Source organism: Penicillium robsamsonii (assembly GCF_028829455.1).
Source record: "Penicillium robsamsonii strain IBT 29466 chromosome Unknown utg000008l_segment0_segment0, whole genome shotgun sequence".
Classification (NCBI taxonomy): Eukaryota; Fungi; Ascomycota; class Eurotiomycetes; order Eurotiales; family Aspergillaceae; genus Penicillium; species Penicillium robsamsonii.
Genome location: NW_026643226.1, coordinates 945,441 through 970,072, shown reverse-complemented (window position 1 = coordinate 970,072; position 24,632 = coordinate 945,441). Strand labels below are relative to the sequence as shown.

Genomic DNA, 24,632 nt, shown 5'->3' with positions numbered 1-24,632 from the left:
TGCCGAGATGTGATGTGTTTTCCCCCTTTCGCCTTTCTCTTTGATGCATCACAAGGTTTATACGAATCGAAAGCCTATTTGATGAGCACAGCCTGTTGGCCCTTTTTTGGCCCTCCCTGGTCAACCTTGTCAATCTCCGCCTATTTCTCCCACTTCTGTCCCAGTGATACGGCTTATAGGGGTTTGTACTTCGTGTTAATATCTGGGAATAAGAAGCGGATCCAATCGTATTGCAAGTAGGATTAGCTAACACTGAAGAAGATAACTGGGAGAGAACAAGAAGAAATAGAAGAACAAAGTAGTGAAGTCTTTGTCGGCGTATTCCTTATTGTTACAGTCCAATCAATATTCAATGCTCTGTATTTCTGTATTGGCTCTGGGTAGACCTCGACACTACTCGGAGTATGAAGACCGGCATACCGGGGATTTATTAATCCTAAATATGCAGTAATATTTCTTATGTAATGAGGATAGTATAACTAACGTATTTCACATGCGAGTGGTCCACACAAGCGAGTGGTCCACGCAAAAACACATAGTAAAAGCGATATAGTTGTCACTTATATTTCAACAACTAACGTTTTTATCTAGCTTCATAACTTGCCGATAATGATTGATAAGCATTTTTAATATAATATATCAATCTTAAACGAATTGAATACTTCCATTGTTGTGGTATTAAAAATTACGCCGCTGGATTCTACAAATATATATATCTCAATTACCAGCCTATTAAATTCCCTCAAAATATATAAAGTAACTAGATATCATATAAGCAGCATTAGGCTGCAAGAGCCAGTTTATATACAAAACCGTTGTTGCACTAACATGTTGTAATTTATCGCTTTTACTATGTGTTTTGGCGTGGACCACTGGCTTGTGTGGACCACTCGCATGTGAAATACGTTAACTAAATAACGTATTTCACATGCCAGCTGCGCACACAAGCGAGCTGCGCAGCCCAAAACACATAGTAAATACGATATATTCTGCGTTTATATCTCAACAACGATGTTTTTATTTTAGCTCCTTATTTGTCGATAGCCATCGATAAGACTCATTAGCTTCATATATTAATTTCGAAGAGAATAGAAGGCTATGTTATCATGATTTCGAAAATTACCGAAAATTACGTTGCGAAAAACTAGAAATATATATACCGGAATCATAATATTATAAAATTTCTTTAACCTCTAACAAATGGCTAGATATCATATAAAAAAGCATTAGGCTACAAAGAAAGTTTATATAAACAACCGTTGTTGAAATATCAAGTTGTAATTTATCGCTTTTACTATGTGTTTTGGGCTGCGCAGCTCGCTTGTGTGCGCAGCTGGCTTGTGAAATACGTTAACTAAATTGTCAGGAAAGCCGATACAGCAATACAGAGACTTTTCCATCAATTGGACTATATTACACAGTACAAACACAGTAGTTACAGAGTGTGCTGACATATAGTAGCCTTAGAGTTCAGGCATCATCAAACGTGACCACAACTAAGCCTTTCCCCCAGCCTTGGCTGTGATATCTCCGGGGGCTTCGGAGCTTCGGGGATCACCGCTCAAGAGCTTATCTCGGATATAACATCATATCTTTAATAAGTTCGAGGTCACATCGTGCCGGATTTAAACGGTAGCCGGCGGAAATGAGTGTATAGAACATTTCCATACTAGGAAAGAGATTTGGTCGTCCCCTTTCCCCCCTCACAGCCATAACATGTACATAAAGTCGGCAATTCCACCTGTTTTTTTCCTTCCAGGATTCATCTAGTGGACAATAAACATCAGTATGGCGTCTCTACAATCTACCATCGCCCTGTTGGCCGTTGTGGGCAGCACTGCTGCAATGGTCTCAAGCACCTCTTCGGCCGAAGCTGGTCCCACTGGTCTCTCATATCCGTCGGGATTTGATATGAAAACAAGCTGGGCCAACCTCAGCCCTTATGTCGATGCTTCGGATTTCAATGTGTCCAAAGGTTTTCCATTGGAGTGCGAACTGTCGCAGGTGCATGTGCTACACCGTCATGCCCAGCGGTATCCGACACAATGGTTGCTTGATGGGGAAGGCTTGGAGAACTTCGCCCAAAAACTGGCCAACTACTCCGAGAAACATCCACACAAGAAGATCGGGTCTGGAGCTCTGGATTTCTTGAATGATTGGGAGTACATGCTTGGTTCAAACACTCTGCTCCCTACTGGTGCCGCCACCGAAGCCAGTTCTGGCGCGCAATTCTGGAGCCAGTACGGCCGATTGCTCTATCATGCAGGAAGTGGCGATGCGGTCTGGAATGCATCGTTGAATGTATATCCAAATGGCACCGCACGTCCAAAGCCGACTTTCCGCTCGACCTCATACCCCCGGATTTTGGAGAGTGCTCGCTGGTGGCTGGGTGGCTTCTTTGGAAACACAGGAGCCAATAGCTCATACTCGGAGTATAATCTGACCATCATTCCCGAGGTCACAGATTTCAACAACACCCTATCGTCAACCAGTGCCTGCTCCAATGGCTTGGAGCCAGGTGACAACGCGGCCCCTATATTCGCTTCGTCTCTTGCCAAAACTGTCCGGAAGCGCCTTGCTGCACACCTGCCCAAGGGTCTGGAACTCGACGATGCTGACATTATGGCGATGTTCAATATGTGCCCCTATGAGTATGCCAGTCTGGGTCGGTCGTCTTTCTGTGCGCTCTTCACTGAGCAGGAGTGGCGCGACTATGAGTACTATGTCGATCTCCAATTTTACGGTAGTTTCGGGTTTGGCTCCCCCAGTGGCCGCGCCCAAGGAATTGGGTATGTTCAGGAACTGGCAGCACGCCTACAGTCCAAGCTCATCATGAGCAGTGACAGCAGCATCAACTACACGTATGATGACAACACCAAGTCTTTCCCGCTCGATCAGCCACTGTACATGGACATGTCGCATGACGATGTCATCGTGTCTGTACTGGCTGCTTTGGGTCTGGATTATTTCAAGTACGGTCCTCATGGCCTGCCTGTCTCGGTTGCGCACGCCCCGCGCCGCAACTTCAACATCAACCAGATGACCCCCTTTGGCGCTCGTCTGTACTCTGAGATTTGGACCTGTCCCAAGGATGTCTCGTTCAAGCATCTCCAAGTACAGAAGTACAAGAACCCGGATCTGTCATCGAAGTCTCACACTACTGATTACATCCGATTTGTGTTGAACAATGCGCCCGTACCTCTGGATGGTCTCAAGGCCTGTGATGGCTCAGTGAATGGATTCTGCAAGGTCAAAAAATTCCTTAGCGCTATTCCCGATCTCAACAAGGAGGCCATGTACCAAGAAGCTTGCTTTGGCGACTACAACATTACCAGCCAAGTTGGCAATGGACAGCCGAGAAAGCCTTGATAGTCCAAGATACACCGGTCTCTCATCTTAGCGATACAGACTAATGTACATAAACTCTGTTAGCTAAGATTTAAAGATTGGGACAAAGGGGATGTATAAGTCGTACGATGTCGGTTCCAATTCATCCGACAAAGATACCGAGTATATTGTCGATCAGGCTGATTGAGATCGATCCGATTGGATCTTAAATCTCCAACCTCCGGGTATAGAGGGGTCGAATGATTCGGAGTTGATTGGAAACCTCGGTATACTGGATCACACCACTTCAGTCTTTTGATCTCTTGCATAGTCGAACATACCTCATAGATGTTTGATTTATGTGGTATTTAGCACCATATCCCATGCTCTACACACATGTGCACAAAGTTATGCCTTTCTGTGGGATTTCCCCGCAAGATCGCCCTCGGTCCGCTCGTTTTAACATGAGACCGACAGTATTGCGCTTCATTTGAGAGATATTCATCGCCACGGAGGCTATGTGTGTATAGAATAATGAATATAAGATCAACATGACTGGATTCCAGTAGATACTATTTCCATACAAAGGTCTTCTCAAATCTATACAGGATTATTCCCATCGCCTTACTAAAGAGATGGCATCACTTCTTATACCTAGTATCAAGGATGCCCCCCTAGTTCGCTCCTTGTTACAAGCCTCGCTGAATCAGCAGATACTATGTGTGCTACTAGGGCTAGCAACATATCTAGCCTTGGTATCTTCGCTACGTTTCCAACGTCGGCAGACCATACACAAGAAATATAGTTACTATGGAACAAGACTGGCTATGCGTAGCATGACCGATCAAGATGCCTGGGCAATTCAAAAGACAATCATGCAAACTGAGTTTCCATTTATTGTGCTCAAGTCACTGCAGTTTGCCCTCTTCCGTGTATGCAAAGCTCTTCCAAGCATATGACTTGAAACTAACATGGGACAGACATATGGCATTCCAACGATATCTACCCTCCTCCTGAATACGTCTCAGTTATCAGACTCTACAACCTCATTCAAGCGATATGCCGACACGGGCACACTGATCGGCGAATTCATGGCCTTCGACCCACGTTCCGAGCGAGCGCAGACAGCAATAGCCCGAACCAACTTCCTACACAAGGGATACCGCGCTAGCGGCAAGATCCTCGAAGCCGATATGTTATACACACTTAGCCTGTTCGCCCTCGAGCCAATCCGGTTCGTGAAACAATTCGAGTGGCGCGAGATGACTGAAATGGAACAGTGCGCGGTCGGGACATACTGGAAGAGTCTCGGCGATGCGCTGGGGATTAGTTATGAAGCTTTACCCTCTGGAAAAACTGGCTTCCAAGATGGGATTCACTGGTTGGAGGAGATCGGTGCATGGAGCGAGCAGTACGAAGTCCAGCACATGAAGCCACACCCTCGCAACAAGGAGATTGCGGAAAAGACGATCGACGTGCTGGTGTATAATTTGCCCAGATTCTTGAAGCCGTTGGGTGGATACTTTGTGTCATATCTGATGGGAGATCGGTTGCGAACCGCGATGATGTATGTCTCTTACCATGTCGACCACCACACAGAGAGTCTAATGGATATTGTCTTCTAGGATGGAAGAACCCCCAACAGTCTTCAGCGTCATACTCGCCTTAATATTCAAGCTCCGCAAACTATACTTGCGATACCTATCACTTCCACGCCCGAACTTCATGCGCTTGGACGTGTTCACCGATAAACCCAACAAACACGGCCGCAACTGGGTGCTGGTGTACGACGGAGCTCCGTTCTATGTGCAGCCTACGATTTGGAACCGCTGGGGCCCTATGGCATGGTTCAAGTGGGCACTCGGACAACCTTTGCCTGGTGATGACGGCGACAAGTATTACCCACAAGGTTATTACACCCATGATCTGGGACCGACGTATTTTGAGGGAAAGGGGTACAAGGAATTAGAGGGTTTCAAGGAGACTCTTCGTCGGCAGCGGATGGGACAGTGTCCATTTCCATGATTTGGGACTGGGCTGAACCATGTTGACGTTGATCATGATATAATGATAGTTGCATTTTCCAGGCTGCAGACTGTGAGAGTAACCATAGTGAATTCCGGTTCGGTTTCAAGACGAATGAAGACATGAGAGAACGAAGAACAATACATCAGACCAACATAATCAGAACTCTAGCATTATCAAACGTTCAAGTCAATTAGTGCGCATGGAGACATAATACAAATATAAGGCAATAATTGCACGGGTATCTTTCAAAATAGCCAGGAACAAGCGTTCGAGATGGAGCATATGATCGGGTATAGAGCTCTATCATTGACCGTTCTGTCTGATGAAAATTGTGGCTGCAATAAAAGAAAGGTATGAAGGCCAATATCATAGTACAAGTCGCTAAGCCCAAAAGAGTGAAAGAATAGCCTATATCAAACGAAAAAAATGAAGGGACTAATTCAGAATGAAAGGCATCAAAAAGGGGTATTGTGCAAAAATGTATGAGCAAGAAAAAAAAATTGAATCGTCCCGCCGGGAGACAAGGGCAAGAAATGGGATCATGTGCTCGGATCAGCAGAAATGGATGGCGTATGGGATATTGTTCCAATAGATGGCGATTCAACAAATGACACCTCGGAGGACAGAACAGGAGAGAAGACGTTGTCGGTTGAGGGGTATTCGATCGAAGGGCTTAAAAGGCCCCGGCCGCTCTCACCAATTTCACCCAACTCTTCAGGTGCTAGGACTCGGCCACCTAGCTCAATGTCTTGAATGTGGACATTATACTCAAGGGCCCGCTGTCCTTCCTTGATGAGTTCTTCGGTCCATCCTAGACAACGTTTGAGGCTTTGATTCATCCTCTGGCTGTCCACCAGGACCTCCTGGTGTCGCGCCAAGTCAAGCATGACGCGTTTCTCATCATTAACGCGGTGTTTGGCATCATGCTCGGCCAGCGAGCCCGGACTCATGATGCTTTCGTCCACAATTGAATCATCATCGCTGATGTCCGACATATCATCTGGTGATCGGTTGGAAATCTCACTTTCACCCTCATCTAGCTCACTAGTTACTGATAGTGCCGCCCCGGAGAATGAACGGGTGGAAGGTGCCATTGATATCCGTCCCGAACGGCTGAGTCGCCGGAACCGCCGAAGTTCTGCCTTTTGTTGCCGCATTTCGCGCTCCAGCGTACGATTGATGGCTAGTAGTGAAGAGTTGCTAATTTCCAAGTCCATGATCTTGCGCTCAGTACGCGCATTGAGAGCTGCCTCGCTCGGACCTTCGGATTTCCCGGGACTGAGCGGTGCAGGAGGGTATGTATCAGTGGAGACGGTCGATCCATTGCTGAAGATACGAGGACGAAGGATGGGGATCTGCTCCGACATCATGGGTGTTGCACCTTCACCAAAATGACCCCCAGATGGGATGATTGGGCTTTCTCGCAAACCATCCTGTGGATGATGGCTATGGCGGCTAGAGTCGACACTTGAGGATTTGGTATGTCGGATTAGGGTCGGTCGTGTTTTCTCGCCGATTGTGCTAGACGACGGCGAGCCAAAACGCGGGATAATTCCCAATCCATTATCAGCGCTGGCGATGTATGGTAACCTGGGATCGTCCGGAGGGTATGGAGCCGGGTCTGGAATCCCGGGAGAACTCAAGCGCGAGGAGGAAGACGCTGGTTTACTGACGGGTAGGGGGCGGGGAAGACCTCCCGATCGACGTTTGGCAGAAGTGGATGTAACATTGGATTGTTCCCCTAGCGATTTCCGCTCTTCGTCCCCGTTCGCATATATGAAGCTTGAGGCTGGAGATGTCTTCCCCTGGGGCCTCGGGCGAGGGATATCTGGTGGCTCAGAGGGATGTGATGATCGTGCATCGGACGCATGAAAGAACAGCGGAGTTCCCGATGTCATATCTGAAAAAGAATTCGGACGTGATATAGGTTGGTTCTCTGCTGTCAAAGTCTTGGCCCTTAGACTTCGGGATTGTTCCGGCTTGACCCCGCGAGCCGGGCTGCGGTCTCGACGGCCATAACCGATTGTTGACTGAGAGTAAGGTGTATGTGGAGAGGGAGAGGGGGCAGGTAATACATTTGTGGGGGAGTAGACAGCGCCATCTCGCCGAGTGGTTCGAGGACCAGATCGTGGAGTGACATTGGCGCTTAGAAAGGTCGGGACCGCGGGGGAATCGTCTTTGGAGGGGGTGGAATAGGGGTCGGGTGCAAGGCGGCGAGAAAATCCTGGACCTTGACCTGGACTAGCAAGCTTTGGTGTCAGGGGAGCTTTGTTACTCCTATGGAATGCAGCGCTGAGGGTGGGCGTAAACGGTTTGGCGAGACTGCCGTTGTTTTGTTTATCGTAGGTCATAGTTGCGGGGGGTGCAGATTATGGCATTGCGAGGTGCCACGGGACATGAGCATGGTGGCACCACAAATAATCTTCTTTTCCGTAACAAAGATTTTGTGGCCTGATGGAAAGGGAAATTCAAGAAAGTCGAGGTCGAGAAAGTCTCGAAAGTCGAGTGACGAAAACAATGACACCCGATTGGGTTTAGGGCGCCGCTTCACCGCAACGTGGAATTCCTTACTTCAACGAAGGGCCGAACTATTGATATGAGTTAGGAGAACTTGGTCGTTATTGTATTGATTCTATAATGAGACACTCAATTGGCATGCCATTGCCATTCCCATACAGAAAACGAAAAAAGAAAAAAAAAAGACGAGTATCCATACTCGCCCCTAGAAATCCCGCTTATATCCCGAATCTAGCGGCTGTCAAGTGGAGACTTGAAACACGGTGAGCCTGCAGTAAAAACAATAATTGCGGTATTCCACACTAATCCTGAGCCTGTGGGGAGAATACGCTTGGTGTTGTTCTGTCGGGACTGGCATTGCATGCCATGAAGGCATTTCAGTGGATTCAGACCTCGTCAAAGTTCACACTGGAACGACAAAGACAACTTGGGGGGCGAAAGTCATTGAAAGAAAAGCCGCTTCTGTTTTGGGTCCATTTCAGGAATACCAGCCTGTGATGGCATCTTCCTTTTTCTGGAATTGTGGGGTATCAAGGATGTTTCTTCTGAGGTGTCCTGCACCACTTCGCGGATTGTTTGTCTAGAGAGACAGAAGTCCACATGCTCGTTGAACGTGCGATCATCCGCAACCTGGGGCCGTGTACATATAGGACAATCCCACATTGGAGGTGTTTCAACCACCTCTGGGGCCGCAGAGCCCTCTGGCTCACGAGCAATAGAACTATCAGGTACTTCTTGACTCAGCTGCTCTAGATCATTCATCTCATCCTGAATTTCCTGCCGAGCCGCTGCCTCGAAAGCCTCTTCGGCACAAATGTCATGATCTGCATTTACACCAGAGGCCGATACAGGGGGCCCAGAAGCAGGTGCGGTGGCCGGTTTTGGCTGTGTCGCTATGCCGAAAAAGTTAAGCCCAACTTTCTTGATGCTGACTAGATTAGAGCAGCGAAGACCGAGAAGCCGTAGCTTTATGTTCGGAATATCCTTCTCAAGTTTGGCGAGCATGGGTAAAGCAAAAGCATACAAGTCTTTTGCCAGGGAAACGGGACGAGATGGAGCTGTCTGGCGCGTGAGCACTTCGAAAGTATGTAGTTTGACTTTCAAGGCAAGCGTGCGGCCTTTGAACTGAGTTCGCGCCAGATCCTTTTCAAGCTCCTGAGCAGCCCACCAAAGCTTCGCTCGAAGTTCCTCCTTGTCTCCAATATCATGAAACGTAGTCTCTGTACTGACGCTTTTGCGCTCGTGGGTCTCGACGGGTTCAATTTTGGTCCGACCAAGACCTAGGTAGCACTGGGCAAGGAATTGGAAAGCCTTCTCTCCAAATAGCTTGGTCAATAACGCGCGATGTGGGAATATATTCCCACACTTTTTGATGCCTATTGATTCCAGCTCTCGCTCGAATACTCGGCCAATTCCATTGACTTTGCGAACTGAGAGGTCACGCATGAATTCCATGATTGCCTCGCGTTCATTGGGCACTTGAAATTGCCCATTGGGCTTGTTGAGATTGGAGGCAATCTTTGCGATCTTCGCATTAGCGCCAATCCCAGCTGAAACAGACACCTTGGTTGTTTCCAAGATCTCTGCACGCATCCGTTGAACAACCTCATCAGGTTGTAAGTTATTTTCGTTGCAGTATGGTGTGATATTCAAATAGGCTTCGTCTATACTCGCACTCTCGAACAGAGGGTCGTATTCGGCCATGATAGCGCGAATTTCCTTGGCCTTTGCGGTATATTTGTCGTAGTTCTGCGGCAAAAGAACCAGCTGTGGGCAGAGCTTTTTCGCGACAAATGAAGCCATACCACTTCTGACTCCAAACTTCCTCGCCAGATAATTGCAGGTTGTGAGAACCCCTTTGCCTACCGCCATAGGCACTGTCTTCAACTCTGGTCGGTCAAGCTCCTCGACGGCGGCAAAGAACGCGTCACAATCCACGTGAATGACATATTGAGAAAGATCGCGGCTTAGTTCTAGTTCGGCGAGGTATTCATCGGCACGTCGTAGCTCACTGCTCAAGTCTAGACGATCTAGCCGTGCCTTTTCTTTCAAGATTCGTTCGATTTTCAACGTCAGATTCCGATCCCGATCTTGTTCATGATTAAAGAACTTAGAACCCTTGGAGGCATTGTATATTATCTCTGATACCTAGAAACTTTCAGCTATGGCTCAATATAAATACAGTCACCAAGCGCACCTTTTGCTGATCGACCGAGTCTTGGCCCGCTTTGGTTAAAGAGGGACCGAGTAGCTGATATTTCAGAGTGCCAGAATGTTCATCAGGAGGTGGCTCCTGTGGATTACTGACAGGATTCTCCCCTGAGGACTCCATGTTTTTGAGCGTCCCATCGGTGGCTGATGGATTGACAAGGTGAGAGCGCGAAATTCCATTTGACGCGGAGTCACGTGGACACGCGTTTCAATTTGAACAGCTACGTAGCCGAACACAACGCTGAGCAATAATCCTCCGGTATGCGGACTCATCGTCATGTGGATTCTCGATTCGACCGGTGACTTTCTAGAAGGTGAGATATTTGATCGAAAAGGATCGATTGGTTGCTAAAATCCTTATAGGGAAGCGCGTATGGCTGCGCCCTGGAAAGAAGTATTTATTCGGTCGATTCTATCGAGATGGAGGTATGGCCCACTTCCTTCAGTTGGATGATCATACAGTTTGACTGACCTTTTATTGATAGTCCGCCATGCTGTCAACCACAATTCGATATCCCGCAAGCATATGACCATTGAAATTTCACCGGTCAACCCGAGAGATGGTGTACGGTTGACCCCTCGCGGTGGTATACATTCTCTGGCTAATTTTAGTCCAGTTATCACCCCGAGCGCGATCCAGTATCACTATAACCGATTTGGACTCGAAGAAAGGAACCGTTGTTGACGAAAGGAGAATCCAAGGAGAATGCAAGTTGGAGAAGAGTGGTGAGCATGTCATCCAGCTCGCAAAATACCAGCATGCGCTCCGGTGCGTGCGTCTACTTTCCATAGACTTGAATCGCAGCTGATGATCTTGATAGGATTAAATGGGAGCCCGTGGTTCTAACCTTGTCAGCCTCATCCAAGGCAGTGCGAGGTGAAGATCCTCTAGCGCATGTTCGCTCACGTCTAGAAGACCTCGACATCAAGACCGTCATGGATTATATTGTCGATCATACTACACATGTGGTACAGCGCAAACGGAATACAGCCAAGGGTCTTCAGGCACTCGTCAATGGAAAGTACATAGTAGATGATTCATATATCGATGCACTCGTCTACGCGGCTACCCCCGGTGATCTTGAGAACGTCGAGTCACTCTGTCCGCTTGAAACCGACTTCGAATTGGCGTGGCCCGATCCAAATCAACACCTCCCACCTCCCGGGAAAGAACCAACTCAGCGTCCTGCCACTGCTTTCGCTCCGAATCCCGTACGTCTCAATATCTTTGAGGGATATACGTTTATCTTCGGTGATTCAGCCCAGTTTGAAAACCTGCAAGGTCCAATCAACAATGGCCAGGGAAAGGCGCTCCTCTACGAAGTTGAAGATGGGGTCACAACTGCCGCAGATATCGTTCGGTTCATGAAAAAGGCAGCAGGACGGAAAGGCGTGGGCAGCGAGCGGCACGGCCCCGGTGGTGTCGTTCTTGTTCGCTTTCGATCAAAAGGAGACCTCGAACAATGGTCTATTGACGTCGGTAATGAAGTTGCTCTAATGATCGACCAGCGTGTGATAGAGCAACGAGAGTTCCTTGACGCAATCCTGGGAAATGATGCATCACCCCTCTGCCGTGCCTTGCCCACGGAGGAGAGCTCTAGTCAGATATCTGCATCTACACCAGCTGTCGAGGCTGAACAAACAAGCCAAGCCATTGCTATTGTGTCCGAATCGGTATCGCCCCCTGTTCCTGGGCCTAGCCAGCCCTCGAAATCTCAGGCGAAGAATCCACGTGTTCGTTCATACGTCAGTAAAATGAAAACCTTCGATGACGGATTTGACATGGAATCTGTCCCAATGTATGCGCATGGAGAAGAGGACAGCACCAATACCAACTCCACTCAGACCATGGCTGTTGAAATTCAAGCGCGGTCCCAAGCAACACAGCCCTTGGATATAGTAAAGGAAGAGCTAGAGGAGGATACGGTCGCTGATCTTCTCCCGGGCGCCCGTGCAATGAAGCGTCGTCGTGCGGAAATGACTCGCTACCACCCAGAGGGTGAAGCTGTAATCCCCGACTCTGAGGCCCCAAAACGCAAGCGACCTAAACTTGACGTTCTCGAAGCCGCACGGAGACACCGGGAAGATGAAGAGCAACAACGCAAGGAAGACACACACCCAGCCGACATAGACGATGTGGATGTGGACCAATTGAAGAACCTGGTCATCGTGGAAGAAATGGATATTCCCGTCCGTAACGCACCCATGCGCAATGATGAAAGGTCGGATCGATGGGATGACCAATGGAATGGGCGCAAAAACTTCAAAAAGTTTCGGCGAAAGGGCGAGCCGCGTAGTCGAGCTCGCATCCAGACGGTAATCGTTCCCCTAGAAGAAGTGACCCGCAAAGACTATGGAATCGGCGATCACTATTGGGGCGGTAATTCTGCTGAGACGCACTCTCGAATCGAGGCTGAAGGTCCGGACTCTGAGGATCATCGCGATGAAGTTGCTCCATCACGGTCCGGGCTGTCAGTGACTGCACGCATCTCACCTGAACCGACTCCAGACCCGACTCCAGCTCGGCGCCCGAAGAGGCCTCGTGAGGAGCGCGATTCAGATAGCGATGATGGACTTCGTTTCCGTTTCAGGCGGAAGCGCTAGTTTACATCTTTTTTCTTCTTCTTTGCAATGGTTTTGTAGCGTCTATTCTGCATCGATACCCTCAATCCCACTCATCTTGCTGATCTGTATGTTCTCTGTGTCTGTAAACAAATACTGTCCGACCTGAATTACAATAGATATGGATCATCTCTGTCGTGTTTCTCATTGCCTAGGCGATGGTATCTCACCATAATAGGGCCAAGGAAACCATGACAGTTCAAATATACAATATGTAGCATGATATAGCTGTGAATCAATAAGTAACATGTATAATGCAAGCTCCGATCCATTCTAACCATGTTCATGATATTTTATTGGTCATAATACTACTTCTCGTTCTGTATACCCCCAATATCAAGTATCCCTATAGTAAATGTCCGTGTCGCGCAACATCTCTCCTCTTTACTCTAACCACCTCCCCCCCCTCAATACATCGTCACTTTATTCTATGTACTTTGAATTCATTTTCCTTCTGTAGTAGGCTCTTTCTTGCTTTTCATCTTCTCATCTCTTTCACTCTTGGGCTTATCTCTCTTCCCGCCAATCTCCTTCCATCCCGCCTCATCAAGCTGCCCAACAGCCTGATCGGCGAGTCCCTCCCTTTCTGTAATTTGTCTTCTTTTTTTCTGTGCATGTGATCCACTGAGAAATTCCGGTTGTTAGCAATACCGAACATCAGACCGGTGTGGCTTTGATATCACCGGTTAACCACAGCTGGTGAGTACGATGTATATGCATAGACCGACATGGCTTGTTTGTTCACTGACGTATACCAAATTATAGCTATCTCCAAGTTCTCATTTGAGGAAGAGCAAGTCGCATCAATGACTTCTAACTCTCCTGATAATATCTCATCTTCATCCTTACCACCCCTCATGATCTCCGCAGTTCCCCCTTCCCGGCCGGTGTCGGTCAATTTGCCCAGTGCATCCATTACAGGCTCAAGCGCAGGGAAATCCAACGGCAGTGCAGAGAATCCCTGCTGGGATATCTATGAAAATTCCACCTCTGGGCCTATCACCAGTGAGGACCGATCTCATCCCCCAGCAAAAATCCCCACATCGACTATCTCAGCCCCGGCCCAGTCGGGAATCCAATTTGTGAACCTCCCAGTTGAGATCCATGAAATTATTCTGGATCAGATCTTTGGGAAAAGAGCCTCGGCTGGTAACCGCATGGCATATGGTGAATCTTCTGCTCAGAACTGGATCAAGGCTCTCCATCATCCACGTCGGAAGGCCCTTTCCAACTTGGCCTTGACTTGCCGAGTGTGGACTGGACTTGTTCAAAGCCGAATCTACCGCCATAGTGAGTTTTATCTGGCTATAGATCTGAGTTTCAAAGGGATTGTACTGACAACTGACTGTTCATGTAGTCAGGATTAAAGGCAGCCTAGATGAATTGACCAACTGTGCGCGGTGGTTCAAGAAAAACTGGCACTTGATTCCATATGTCTGTCACATTGAAATTTGGGTGCCTATCTGGGGGGATCGGGCTCTTTGCCCTACCATTCCTCGCTCGGATATGGAGCAATATGCCGCTCAAGCAGCTGCAGGGCGTGTTGTACCCATGCAGTGGAATCACGATCATCATCGAGGAGCAGACTTTCTCAATTATCACCGTGCAACCAACAATGCTTCCTTGGAAGATATTTTCACTCTTGTTCGGCGGTTTTTCTCCGCTGCCCGAGTTCTCACACTGGAGGGAGGCCATTGCAAGAATTCACCTATGATCCGACATTTCCGCCATGATCACAGCATGTACATGTTTAGGCAGGGTCTCATCCCCCGGCGCCTTCCTGTTCTTGAGCATATACAGACATTTGTGATGCGAGGTTCCTGGAACCTGATGCGACAACTTAACGACTGGTACAACATCCAACGGGCATTACCAGCGTTGAGTGAATGGCATTGTGCTTGGGCTCAACCACATCTAAATGCCTGCTTCATCACGATACACATCTTGACCTACCTTCCAGCTGAAATCCGACACATCAATCTCAGCCTGGAGGGATTTTACAACACCCATGATAGTTTGCTAGCTGGGCTTACTGGACCTCGAAACTCGCTTCCCCCAATCTGTAGTCTGCTTGGCAGTACAGCTCCACGTTTAGAATCATTTACCTACACTGGTCGAGTGTGTTGGTACTTTTTTGAGGCATTGAAACAACACACAACGACAATGGGTTCCCGTTCTCCGCTTAAGTCAATGGATATTGTAGTCAAGGCATGCTGTCACCACCAGCAGGCGGACAGATCGCATCACTGGTCGCAGATGAGCCAGGGAATAGGTGGAATTACCAGCATGGGATTCATTCGCGCTTTCGAGGCAATGGTGATCAAGGCAATCGAGTGTCTGTCCGTACTCCCTGCCCTGGAGTACTTGCGGATCCGTTTCATTGACCTCGATTCAAGCTGTCCGCCTCTGAACCCATATTTCCAACTTCTGAACAACGAGTGCACAGGCTTATGGAGTGATGACATCCTGGAAGCATTGCACATGAACCGACCATCGGCCTCATTTGTCGAGCTTACAGATGGAATATACGCGGAATACGATGACCAACAAATTGTTGGCGCCTTGATGCCCCGAGTCCGCCCACTAGGTATTCAAGCAAGCATGTACAGCCTCATTGCTGATAACTCCAGCCCTTACTAGGCCCACGGCTTGCCTTGATCTTCTCTGAGCGTTTCGACTTGATTTTTATTGTTTCCTCTCGTCATTCAGCATAATACCCCATCTTGATTTCTGTCATCTTAGCGATTTTCTTATTCGCATTCAAATTTGCCCTCTTCTTTGTGATACCACGTTGGTGGATGTTATTCTACGAGATACCTGGGCTCATATGTGCCGTTCGGCGCATAATCTTACTTGTGCTTCTTTATTTTCCCCCTGTTAATGTGTCAGAGTGCGCGATTACCTGAGGGCTGCGAACTTATCCGAACCGGAGAAAGTTAACCCCAAACCGTCCTCAATGCGTACTTTCTTGTCGCACTACTTTTCTATTTTCGCCGGTTGGCTTGTTTCCTTCGGCCATGCCGGCCTATCGGACATGTCCGATGGTGCTTTTTTTTGTATGTATTGTATGTAGTTCAATGTCGTTGTGATCAATCATTGTTGCTTTTATCGTAGCCATGTATAAATATCTATTAGATACATCATTTCATTGCAACACTGATCTCACCAGCACCCTCCCCTCCATCCCGAACGATGATACCCAGGATCCAGACATTCACAGCGAAGAAGAGGAGTCCTGCGAGGAACAGCCCAGGTACAAATGATGACAGTCCCAGGAATTCGAGGTTGTAACCTTGGTGCAGCCAAAGGGCCTACATAGTTTGTCAGGCTTGGAGTTCCAAGTGAGAATTATGGCATCAGAGGATCGGTAAACAATACATACCTGTCCAGCAATCCATAGTATTGCTGCTGATACGCCCAGAGTCGGGTTTCGGATGAGCGAGGAAGAGGGTAAGTAAAACGGAAGCAGGATGAGGTACCAGAGGAAGTACTAAACAGGTTAGCTAACAGGATGACTATTTTCGAATAAAATCACATACCTGACTAGTACAGACTTTGTTGAAAGTGACAAAGGTAAAAGTCTGCGCGAGCATTGCAGTAGTCAAGCTCTTCTTTGCCAGAACGAGAGGCAAAGCAACAACCGCAAGGATCAACTGTGGGAGGAAAGCCAGTGCCTCAAAGCGAGTTTCGGCCCCACCGGCAGCAGACAAATAGAGCAGTGTACTATAGGGAGAGAAATTGTGGCGGTGGTCGATGCGAGTAAGATGGTGGAAGAATGTGTGATGGAGGAATGGTTGGCCGTACTGGAGGTACATGACGAGATTCAATGCCACAAAACTGGCCAGTGCTGCGACGGTAAACTTCACCCGGGACGGGGTAATGAATTCCAAAGCCTTTGACAGCAGCCCTGAGCCCGCCGTTGCAGACCCATCCCGCTCGCCATCCCACCACCAGAGAATGGAAACGCCATAGATGAATGGATAGATTTTAAAATGCACAGCAAGACCCAGGATCAGCCCAGCAAGAATAGGCTTCTTCGTCAAAGTTGCCCATAGAAGCGCCGCAACAAGCACACCGAGCAGTCCTTCCGAACTACCACGAGTACTGATATTAGCAACCATGGGATTCCACAGCCACACAGCGGCAACATATCGCAGAGCACGCTCAACAGGGAAGTGGTAGCATCGTATAAGCAGCTGGACAACGAGCCATCCAGCAAGGACATCAGATAATGCAAAAAGCGCCTTTCCAAAGGCGAAAGTCAGCGTTGACCAAGGCGCGGCACCCTCCCACGCAGTCGGGAGAAGCATCCATGCCAAGAGCGGTGTGTAGCGGTAAGTATCGCGAGCGTAGGGCGACTCGCCCTTTGCAACGTAGCGGGCAGCATCAGTGAACACCATGTAGTCGATATCGGTGTATTTCACGGCAGAGTGGGCATCCTGCCAGCCTCCGTAGACGAGGAGGATGAGGCGGAGGGCTGTTGCTGCGAGGAAGACTCGTGCTGAAGAGTTGAAGAGACCCATTCTCTTATGTTGAGCTTTTTGTTTTCCTTTTTTGCCCTTTTATTACAGCCGAATGATGAAATTAAAGGTTGCTAGATTGTCCGTTGCGGCTAGCTCGCATAATTGGGGCTTGATGAACCCCTTGGCGGATGTCGTGGAGAATTGAAAAGCTGCGCATCCAACCAATTTTTTCTCTGTCTTGGATTCTGGGGTGACAGTGTAAATGAATTCAATTCCATTCCATGCAATTCTTGCCTGGTAAACCGAATGTTTACATGGAAGATGTTGATGCCACCAGGGCATTTTCCCGCCTGTCCGCTGACTCAGCATGGTCCGTGTCCCGGCGCCTAATCAGGATATGTAGACCTTCAGGTTACCTACATGTATGTAGGTACAAGGCAGGTATTGAAGTGCCCTTGAGAGTGATGGGGACATATAGACTGGCTTGTAACTTTGATTTTTCTTTGGGCTTGACTGTTGGATATAGTATATATCTTGTTTCATGGTGCTTCTTACAGCTATACACCTTGCAATCATTGATTCATTTCTAGCCTCGCTCTTGAGACTATTATGTCGCTCGATTCCTGCTGTTATTATAAGCTTCCTTACTATCTTTCTATATCTCTAAGCAACTATAAAGCCCTAGGGTCAACATTCACCGTGGCACCCAAGTAATGCAAAGCAGTATTTCTATCAACATCGTGGGTACACACAACGACACCCACAACTCGTACAAGAAAAGGTAGGGTACTAAGCTGGGCGCCTTGTTCCACCGAGGTGAGCGGTATTGCTTGCTCAGATGTTAAGGGAAGAGATACGATGTTGAGTAGAGTGTGTCCTAACGCCGTGGTCCCTGCGGTACAGTGGGATCTGAAAGCGGGATAGGAGATCTGAATCGTATCGGGCAACTGCCAAGTGGAGCGGATGAAGAAAATAAGAGAGCGTAAATATTGATCGAGGTCTAGATGCTGGAGACGGTGCACAGTACATACCCAGATATTCGGGTTGTGTGGGTACCGGAGAATTGCAACGCGGCGGTAGGTCGGTTGTAGGAGTCGCGAGGGTACGGTAGTTAGGAGAGTAGCGATAGACGTGAAACAATTTATGAAGCATTGCGGGTTGACCGGCTTCGATAGCTTCGCAGAGGAAATGCTGATAAACGATGGCTTGGTATCATCAAAACTGGCTAAGCCTCCGAGGTACTTGGCCAGGTAGATTTATCAATGTTCCCCTGAAATCTTTATTCGTAAGTTGATAAGCCATAATGAAGGAATAACCTGGGGAAATGGAGGAAACTAAAAAGAACAGAAATCAATTCTGTTAGATAGCATGTCGTATGGGCTCCCAAGATGTCTAATTCGTGGAAAGTCTTTCAAGGAGACGCGCTGTGGTGCGAATTCTGGGGCTATCTCCCGCAGCTCGCCAACCCATTGCTACTCATAATCTTTCCGGTCGTCCTCAGTCACTCCTTCTCCTTTACTAACTCTTCCTCATCATAGAGTTCCTATCGAGGTAAGTGGCCCTCCATATCCAGATTCAGTTCTTCCAGGGTGTGGAGATACATCCAAGAGATTTAAATATAGTCACGCATAACACGGGTAAGGACCCCTCGGGGTAATAACGATTCCCAACAGTGCAAAACATTGAACAAAGTCTTGGCGGATACAATGATACAGCAAATCGTAAATATTGGAGTCCCCGCGTTGTGTCCCCGCGTTGTCTAGTGGATTTCATCGAGAAATTGTTTGTAGGTCAAAGAGATATTACGTGAAGCCTTATGGTAACTATATAAGAGGTACCTATAAAGCGAGAACATTGCGACCTGGATCCGATCCATATATAGTTAAACAGGCTTTACGAGCAAAAAAACAAGGCCCAAGCACATTAAATGCGGGGAAGGTCATTACGTCCTTCTCTATATATACACTGTTCTTGGCCAGAGACATCAAATGAGCCAATAATAGGATGTTTTGGCTAATACAGTGGTACGCCACTAAGCGGGGTTACTGGGGGATGTCTTTATGTATTCAAATTAGTTGGCACAGTAGTTCCTTCTTGCAAAGTTGTACGTTTATACCCAGGTCCATGTCTTAACGTTTCAACCAGGCATCAGCTAAATGATGCTATCCCCGAATATATGAATAATTCCAACAACGTAAGCTGATGGCCCAAAGCACTCAGGAATGTGGGTCGTATCAAAAGGCTAGGCACACTCCAAGGGACACATTATTACAGCTCAGACCTGTATCACTCAAGCTGCCTTGCGTAAGATGCCATTGTCCCGAGGTCCGCTTACAATATGGCTGGCCAAATTTGAACTTGGTCTAATAGGTCAGATGTCGTCAGCTGGATCTACTTTTATACTAAAAGCAATATCACAAACATGAATTTGACTTAGACCTGACTAGTTTGAACGGAGATGATCCAGTTCATTGGCCAGAAAGGTACCGCGGATTCATTCATATTAGCTACGTACTTCATATCCGTACATGGCGTAGGAAGGTGGTGATCCCCCGCAAAAGAGAAGAAGCGATGGTATAAAACTTAATTGTCTGGTCCTCGGTAGTTTCCATGGACATATGATAATCCCATAAGAGTGTGGTGGCTATATAGACAGATCTCCTCGTATTCTTCTCTGCATTGAAGACTATATCATGATGGGCATGGGAAAGTATATCATCGGGGGCAATCGAGGGATTCTCGCCCCAGAACGTGATGAGCCTGGACAACTCGAGAAGGTCGGATCTTTAGTGAGCTCGACCTCGAAAAAGAATAGATTCCGCCGGCATTGCAGGCGATTCTGGTGCATCTACCTCATCGCCAATGTGATCTTCTTGGCTATTCTCTTGCCTGTTTTGTAAGTCAGAGAGAAAGAGCTACTTTGTTTATTCGCCTGTTTATTATTGAAGCTAAAATTCCAAAAGCTTTCTGGTCGCAATACCTGCCATCGCGCAAATGGTTGTCAACAAGTCGGATCTACGAATCGTCAATGCCGAAGTGATGCACCCAACACCAGACACAGTACGAATGACCCTAGAAGCAAAGGTAAACCTGAAGCTTGCACTGGGTGTTCGGCTCGATCCAGTTGTCTTCTATACCTTTGTGCGCTCTTTCGGCCATAAGAACGCATATGCAGGAATTAAGATCCCCGCGCAAACTATCAAGGGGAATCATTCACTTGGAGTCACTGACCAGGTGACGCCAATCCTAAATCTTACCTCCTGGGAAAGCTTTGTGAGACAAGCTGTCTTCCAAAAGGAAACAGCACTATCGCTATATGGAGTGACCACTGGATACCTCGGGGTTCTGAAAAATCACATTGTATTGGATAAAGATGTGGTGATGCCAAGTAAGTAATTCACTCTGATGTTCCAGCATTTGCTAATATTTGAAATAGCTTTAAACAAGTTCAACGGCTTCTCCATCGCAAACAGCACCTTTGTCCTGCCGGTAGAGGATGACGGATCCAACCTCGTTGCCAATATCACACTTCCAAACCCAAGCGCCCTCAGCTTCGAAGTTGGTACCATCACTCTTGACCTGAAGAGCGGCAATACATCCCTAGTCATTGGCAGTGCGACGGTCAAGGACGTCACACTTAGACCAGGCAACAACACATTCCCGTTGAGAGGTGTGCTCGACGTCGGTACGATGATCGCCAACCTAACCGAAGTTCTCAGCTCACAGGGATCCGCCCTCAATAAAGGTGCAGTGAGCCTGACAGCTGTGACCAAATCAATTGTATCCAACGGCACCCTGATCCCATACTATACAAAGGTCCTCGGGTCACTTCCCCTGGTAGCAAACGTGAGCATCGGTGACATTCTCAGAAACTCGCTCGCTCACCTGGGCTCCAGTGGAATATTGTCAGACCCCGATGGCAAACGGAGGAGAGACCCTGCGCAGGTGGACGGTTCGGTTGGATACGGTGACGCATATATCCAGGTCGCAAGTCTGAAACACAACAGACACGTTCACAAGATCTTCGAGGATGAAGATCCCGAGCGACGAGATGCAATGATAGATTCGCTGGCTCGGTATTATGCCTCGCTATGAATGTATTTATGATTTGATTTGAATTTATACCTCTATGACATTTCTTTTTTGCTCCCTAGGATAAATCCTGATATCCGGCCTACTGGAAGCACGTCAGGTAGGTGGCATTTACACTGTCGGTTGTGTCTATTCAATATGACAGGCGTAGTATTATGGAAACATGAGAAATGCTACAGTTTACCTGAAGAAGTAGAGTAAAAATTTATCTGTCATACATTCATTTCCATATATGCCCTATGCTAACATGCTGAATCGAGAAATTCCACAGGAACCAAAAATAAAATAAAAAAGAGAAGACAAGAGAAGAGAAGAGAAGAGAACAAATGTTCAGTAATAGAGCCCAGCATTTGCAAAGTATCTAGAATCCGGCATGGGATCAAAATACGCAGGTTGTTCTCCGTATTTGGGGCCTTTCTCATGATCGGGGGTCAACAGAGTCATCGCATCGTTCCTCCCATCAATATCAGCAGTAACCCCCGGCCACAAATTGTTGTCGCTCCAGCTCAAATATTCCCAGAGATACTGGCCCCCTGAATCATCCGTGAATGGGGTAGTAGCGAGGGGGTCAAGGAACCCATTCTCGCCTATGGCCATGTTACCACGGCCCGCGCCAGGTGCCGGGAACATGACTGACATATCCCGACCAGCGGGATACGAGCCACTCAGAACACTAGTGGAAGAATCAGGATCCGCGAGGTCCTGGCCCCGCTTGCTAGCCTCGTAGATACGCGAGATAGCATCCAGCGACCGCTTCGCCGTGTGGCCAAAGGACTGCATACGGGCCAAGGTCATCATGGCCATTTCCACCTGCGCCTGACAGGACTCAATGGAAGCTCGGGGGTCATCCACCGTTGGATCGTTGAGGAACAATCCCACCAAGGGAACCAACGAAGCCTGGAAAGTCCACCAGACAGCATTCCATCCACACAGCTGGTTAAGCTGTGCCGTAGCAGCGATATTCCGAATAGATTCCTCTGCGACTGCGCGACATTTTTCAATCGCGGTGCGCTCCTCGGATCGTAGTGCGATATAAGGCACGCGGCGCATAGCATAGCTGAGCAGTGTTGGTCGGTACAGGAGGATCCGTTGGTTGTAGTAGCGCCAGCGCATGACTGTGCGGACAGTGTTTATTGACTCTGAGCAGGGCTGGTGGTCTTTCAGGACGGAGGGGAGATTGTCCCACCACTCGAGGAGTTGTGCATCTGCGTGGGCCATTTCTTGGTGTTTGACTAGCGGTGCTGCAGCGAGGGACTCTTGGACTTGGGTTGCGATCTTGGCGAAGCGGATGTTTTCCACCAATGGGAGGATCTCGAGGACGTTTTCCTATTAGAATGTCATTAGTCAACCAAACATTCTTTTCCTGGAAAGGAATACAGCCTTACCTTGTCTCGACAGAGTGGGGGTTTCACTGTAATGGTTGAACCTGCCCGACCCATACTAGGCCGGCCCAGTGTCATACAGGCCCAGGTATCCATGCAGAACAAAGACCACCAGACGCGACGCTTAAGATCCATGGAGGCTAGCTTCGCCGGACTCGGGATTTGACGAGATTCCGCAAACTCCTTGTGCAGTCCCAAGGCAGCCGCCATACGCAATGCAGCACCCATAAGGGAGTATGCCAGATTTGGCTGGCTGATATAGTGACAGTACCAGCCGCCCATCAGACCCAGCGCCTGGATAGTCTCAATATGGGAACTTCCCAAGGAACTCAGACTTAGGTGACCCTTGCATCGCAGGAAGTATGTCTGGTGGGTTACATCATCGGGTCCTGTGGCGGCAATGCAACCAAGAGCCAGAACGATGTTCAGCAAAGCAAGCCAATGGTCATCTCTCCGACGACCGGCACAGTACGCCTCGCGGAAGGAGCGCTCATCGATCATGGGAGCGAAGGCTTGGAAATAGAGGAAATATGCGTCGAGCATTTGCATCTCCGAGGGTGGAATAAGGGGCTGTGGTGGGGTGACAGGCGCATGATGTTGCCATGCTATCGTGTTCTCCTGTTCGTTTGCGGGAGTTCGAGAAAAGTACGAGGCGCAGCCTGGGTCCAACCAGACAATGACCTTGATCACAGCTTGGATAGATGATACACCCAGGTAAGATGAAGGCTGACGAGCTGACAGCGACAGCCCATTCACGTCATCTGACACGCCCTCTACTAGATCTGAGGAGCTGGTATTACGGCTATCCGGTAGTTCCTCGGGCATGGTTTGCAGAGCCTCAAGGTTGTCATCATCATTTGACAAAGGTGAGACATGGGCTTCCAATGAAGCCGATGTAGATGGTGAATCAGCATGGTGTGACTGTGTTTGAACGTGAGAGCCGGACGAAGCGGTTGTGAGCTCGAGGAGTTTCTCCCGTGGCAAATTTGTCAATGATTCTGGAGAGAAATTTGGGAATAACTTTCCCAGAATACTTCGATACTCCTCCAGGGTTGTAGATAGCTTTTCTACATGTCTGTATGGATCATACTGGTTAGATGGCTAGGGTAGGGAGAGACATGGGCGAGTGACTCACCTCCGCGATGGCCGTGGGTCTGAATAGTGGCACTGATCCGACTTCTTATACCACCGACATGCCTCACATGGCTTCTCGCCATCACACTTGATCTTGCGATGACGACAAGATGTACAAGCGCGCAAGGTGGTCACACGCCGACTAATAGATTCACGTCTCTCACTAGTAGACCGGTTGCGGGCAGGAGTTGCTGCGGTTGGGTTCTCAAACCCTTCGAATGTATGGAACATGATGGAAGTTAGAGATTCATATAGACCACGCCGTGTGGTCAGTGAACAGGCGACATAGATGTGTATATAAAATAAGGATGGATTGTAAGTTGAATCTTCACATCGTTGAAAGGTGGCAAGTCATATGTCTAAGAGATAGGGAAAAAAAAGGACTAAAAGGACAAAAGCAAACTAAAACGAAAACGAAAACTAAAAAAACGAGAAAAAATAGGCTGATCCGCTTAATCTCCCCGCATTTTATGGTGGATTTTGACTGTCTTCTGCTCGGCTCCTTCGGGTCACAGTGATTGGTTGAGAATATTATGGAGTGATGCATCGGTGTATTTCTTGGGAAACGACACTCTCGGATGTGGTAGGAAGGGTAAAGAAATAACGCCGTTCTCCCGGTTTGAGGTGAGATTCCCGCAGTAACTCCCGGCATATACAGGGACGGTCCATAAAAGTTTCAACACCCTCCCAGGCTACCGCCTGTCTAGATAGTCATACCGCCCAAAAATTGTAGGCTTTTGGTTAGTGGAATTAGGACGGGCATAATAGGGGTGCTGAAACTTATACCATAAGACCATCCGGGGGAGTTTATGGGGTCAACTAGGATCAACTGGGGTTGCGAAGTCCCGAGCTGCAG

General features: G+C 48.1%; 9 protein-coding genes across 9 annotated transcripts; 5 read left to right on the top strand and 4 right to left on the bottom strand.

The window, feature by feature from the left end:
- Positions 1 to 1,788: 1,788 nt before the first annotated feature.
- On the top strand, positions 1,789 to 3,369 carry N7447_011148 (histidine phosphatase family protein; the record flags this gene model as incomplete). Its single annotated transcript, XM_057235410.1, has 1 exon — positions 1,789 to 3,369. The coding sequence occupies one exon, from the start codon at positions 1,789 to 1,791 to the stop codon at positions 3,367 to 3,369; it is 1,581 nt and encodes a 526-aa protein (XP_057080728.1).
- An 833-nt stretch (positions 3,370 to 4,202) lies between these two features.
- N7447_011147 (uncharacterized protein) lies at positions 4,203 to 5,352 on the top strand (the record flags this gene model as incomplete). Its single annotated transcript, XM_057235409.1, has 3 exons — positions 4,203 to 4,259; positions 4,308 to 4,894; positions 4,953 to 5,352. 3 exons carry the CDS (start codon positions 4,203 to 4,205, stop codon positions 5,350 to 5,352), a joined length of 1,044 nt encoding a protein of 347 aa, XP_057080727.1.
- Positions 5,353 to 5,894: 542 nt separating this feature from the next.
- Positions 5,895 to 7,706, bottom strand: N7447_011146 (uncharacterized protein; the record flags this gene model as incomplete). The annotated part of the gene is made up of 1 exon (XM_057235408.1): positions 5,895 to 7,706. One exon carries the CDS (start codon positions 7,704 to 7,706, stop codon positions 5,895 to 5,897), a length of 1,812 nt encoding a protein of 603 aa, XP_057080726.1.
- Positions 7,707 to 8,313: 607 nt separating this feature from the next.
- N7447_011145 (Y-family DNA polymerase) lies at positions 8,314 to 10,204 on the bottom strand (the record flags this gene model as incomplete). Its single annotated transcript, XM_057235407.1, has 2 exons — positions 8,314 to 10,020; positions 10,070 to 10,204. The coding sequence occupies 2 exons, from the start codon at positions 10,202 to 10,204 to the stop codon at positions 8,314 to 8,316; spliced, it is 1,842 nt and encodes a 613-aa protein (XP_057080725.1).
- Positions 10,205 to 10,360: 156 nt separating this feature from the next.
- On the top strand, positions 10,361 to 12,687 carry N7447_011144 (DNA damage response protein RcaA; the record flags this gene model as incomplete). Its single annotated transcript, XM_057235406.1, has 5 exons — positions 10,361 to 10,397; positions 10,447 to 10,509; positions 10,569 to 10,648; positions 10,701 to 10,852; positions 10,905 to 12,687. The coding sequence occupies 5 exons, from the start codon at positions 10,361 to 10,363 to the stop codon at positions 12,685 to 12,687; spliced, it is 2,115 nt and encodes a 704-aa protein (XP_057080724.1).
- An 875-nt stretch (positions 12,688 to 13,562) lies between these two features.
- Positions 13,563 to 15,345, top strand: N7447_011143 (uncharacterized protein; the record flags this gene model as incomplete). Its single annotated transcript, XM_057235405.1, has 2 exons — positions 13,563 to 13,995; positions 14,063 to 15,345. 2 exons carry the CDS (start codon positions 13,563 to 13,565, stop codon positions 15,343 to 15,345), a joined length of 1,716 nt encoding a protein of 571 aa, XP_057080723.1.
- A 500-nt stretch (positions 15,346 to 15,845) lies between these two features.
- On the bottom strand, positions 15,846 to 17,228 carry N7447_011142 (glycosylphosphatidylinositol-alpha 1,4 mannosyltransferase I; the record flags this gene model as incomplete). Its single annotated transcript, XM_057235404.1, has 3 exons — positions 15,846 to 16,016; positions 16,088 to 16,195; positions 16,245 to 17,228. 3 exons carry the CDS (start codon positions 17,226 to 17,228, stop codon positions 15,846 to 15,848), a joined length of 1,263 nt encoding a protein of 420 aa, XP_057080722.1.
- Positions 17,229 to 19,864: 2,636 nt separating this feature from the next.
- N7447_011141 (DUF3712 domain-containing protein) lies at positions 19,865 to 21,263 on the top strand (the record flags this gene model as incomplete). The annotated part of the gene is made up of 3 exons (XM_057235403.1): positions 19,865 to 20,064; positions 20,132 to 20,556; positions 20,605 to 21,263. The coding sequence occupies 3 exons, from the start codon at positions 19,865 to 19,867 to the stop codon at positions 21,261 to 21,263; spliced, it is 1,284 nt and encodes a 427-aa protein (XP_057080721.1).
- A 327-nt stretch (positions 21,264 to 21,590) lies between these two features.
- N7447_011140 (uncharacterized protein) lies at positions 21,591 to 24,007 on the bottom strand (the record flags this gene model as incomplete). Its single annotated transcript, XM_057235402.1, has 3 exons — positions 21,591 to 22,586; positions 22,646 to 23,717; positions 23,778 to 24,007. The coding sequence occupies 3 exons, from the start codon at positions 24,005 to 24,007 to the stop codon at positions 21,591 to 21,593; spliced, it is 2,298 nt and encodes a 765-aa protein (XP_057080720.1).
- Between the last annotated feature and the right edge of the window lie 625 nt (positions 24,008 to 24,632).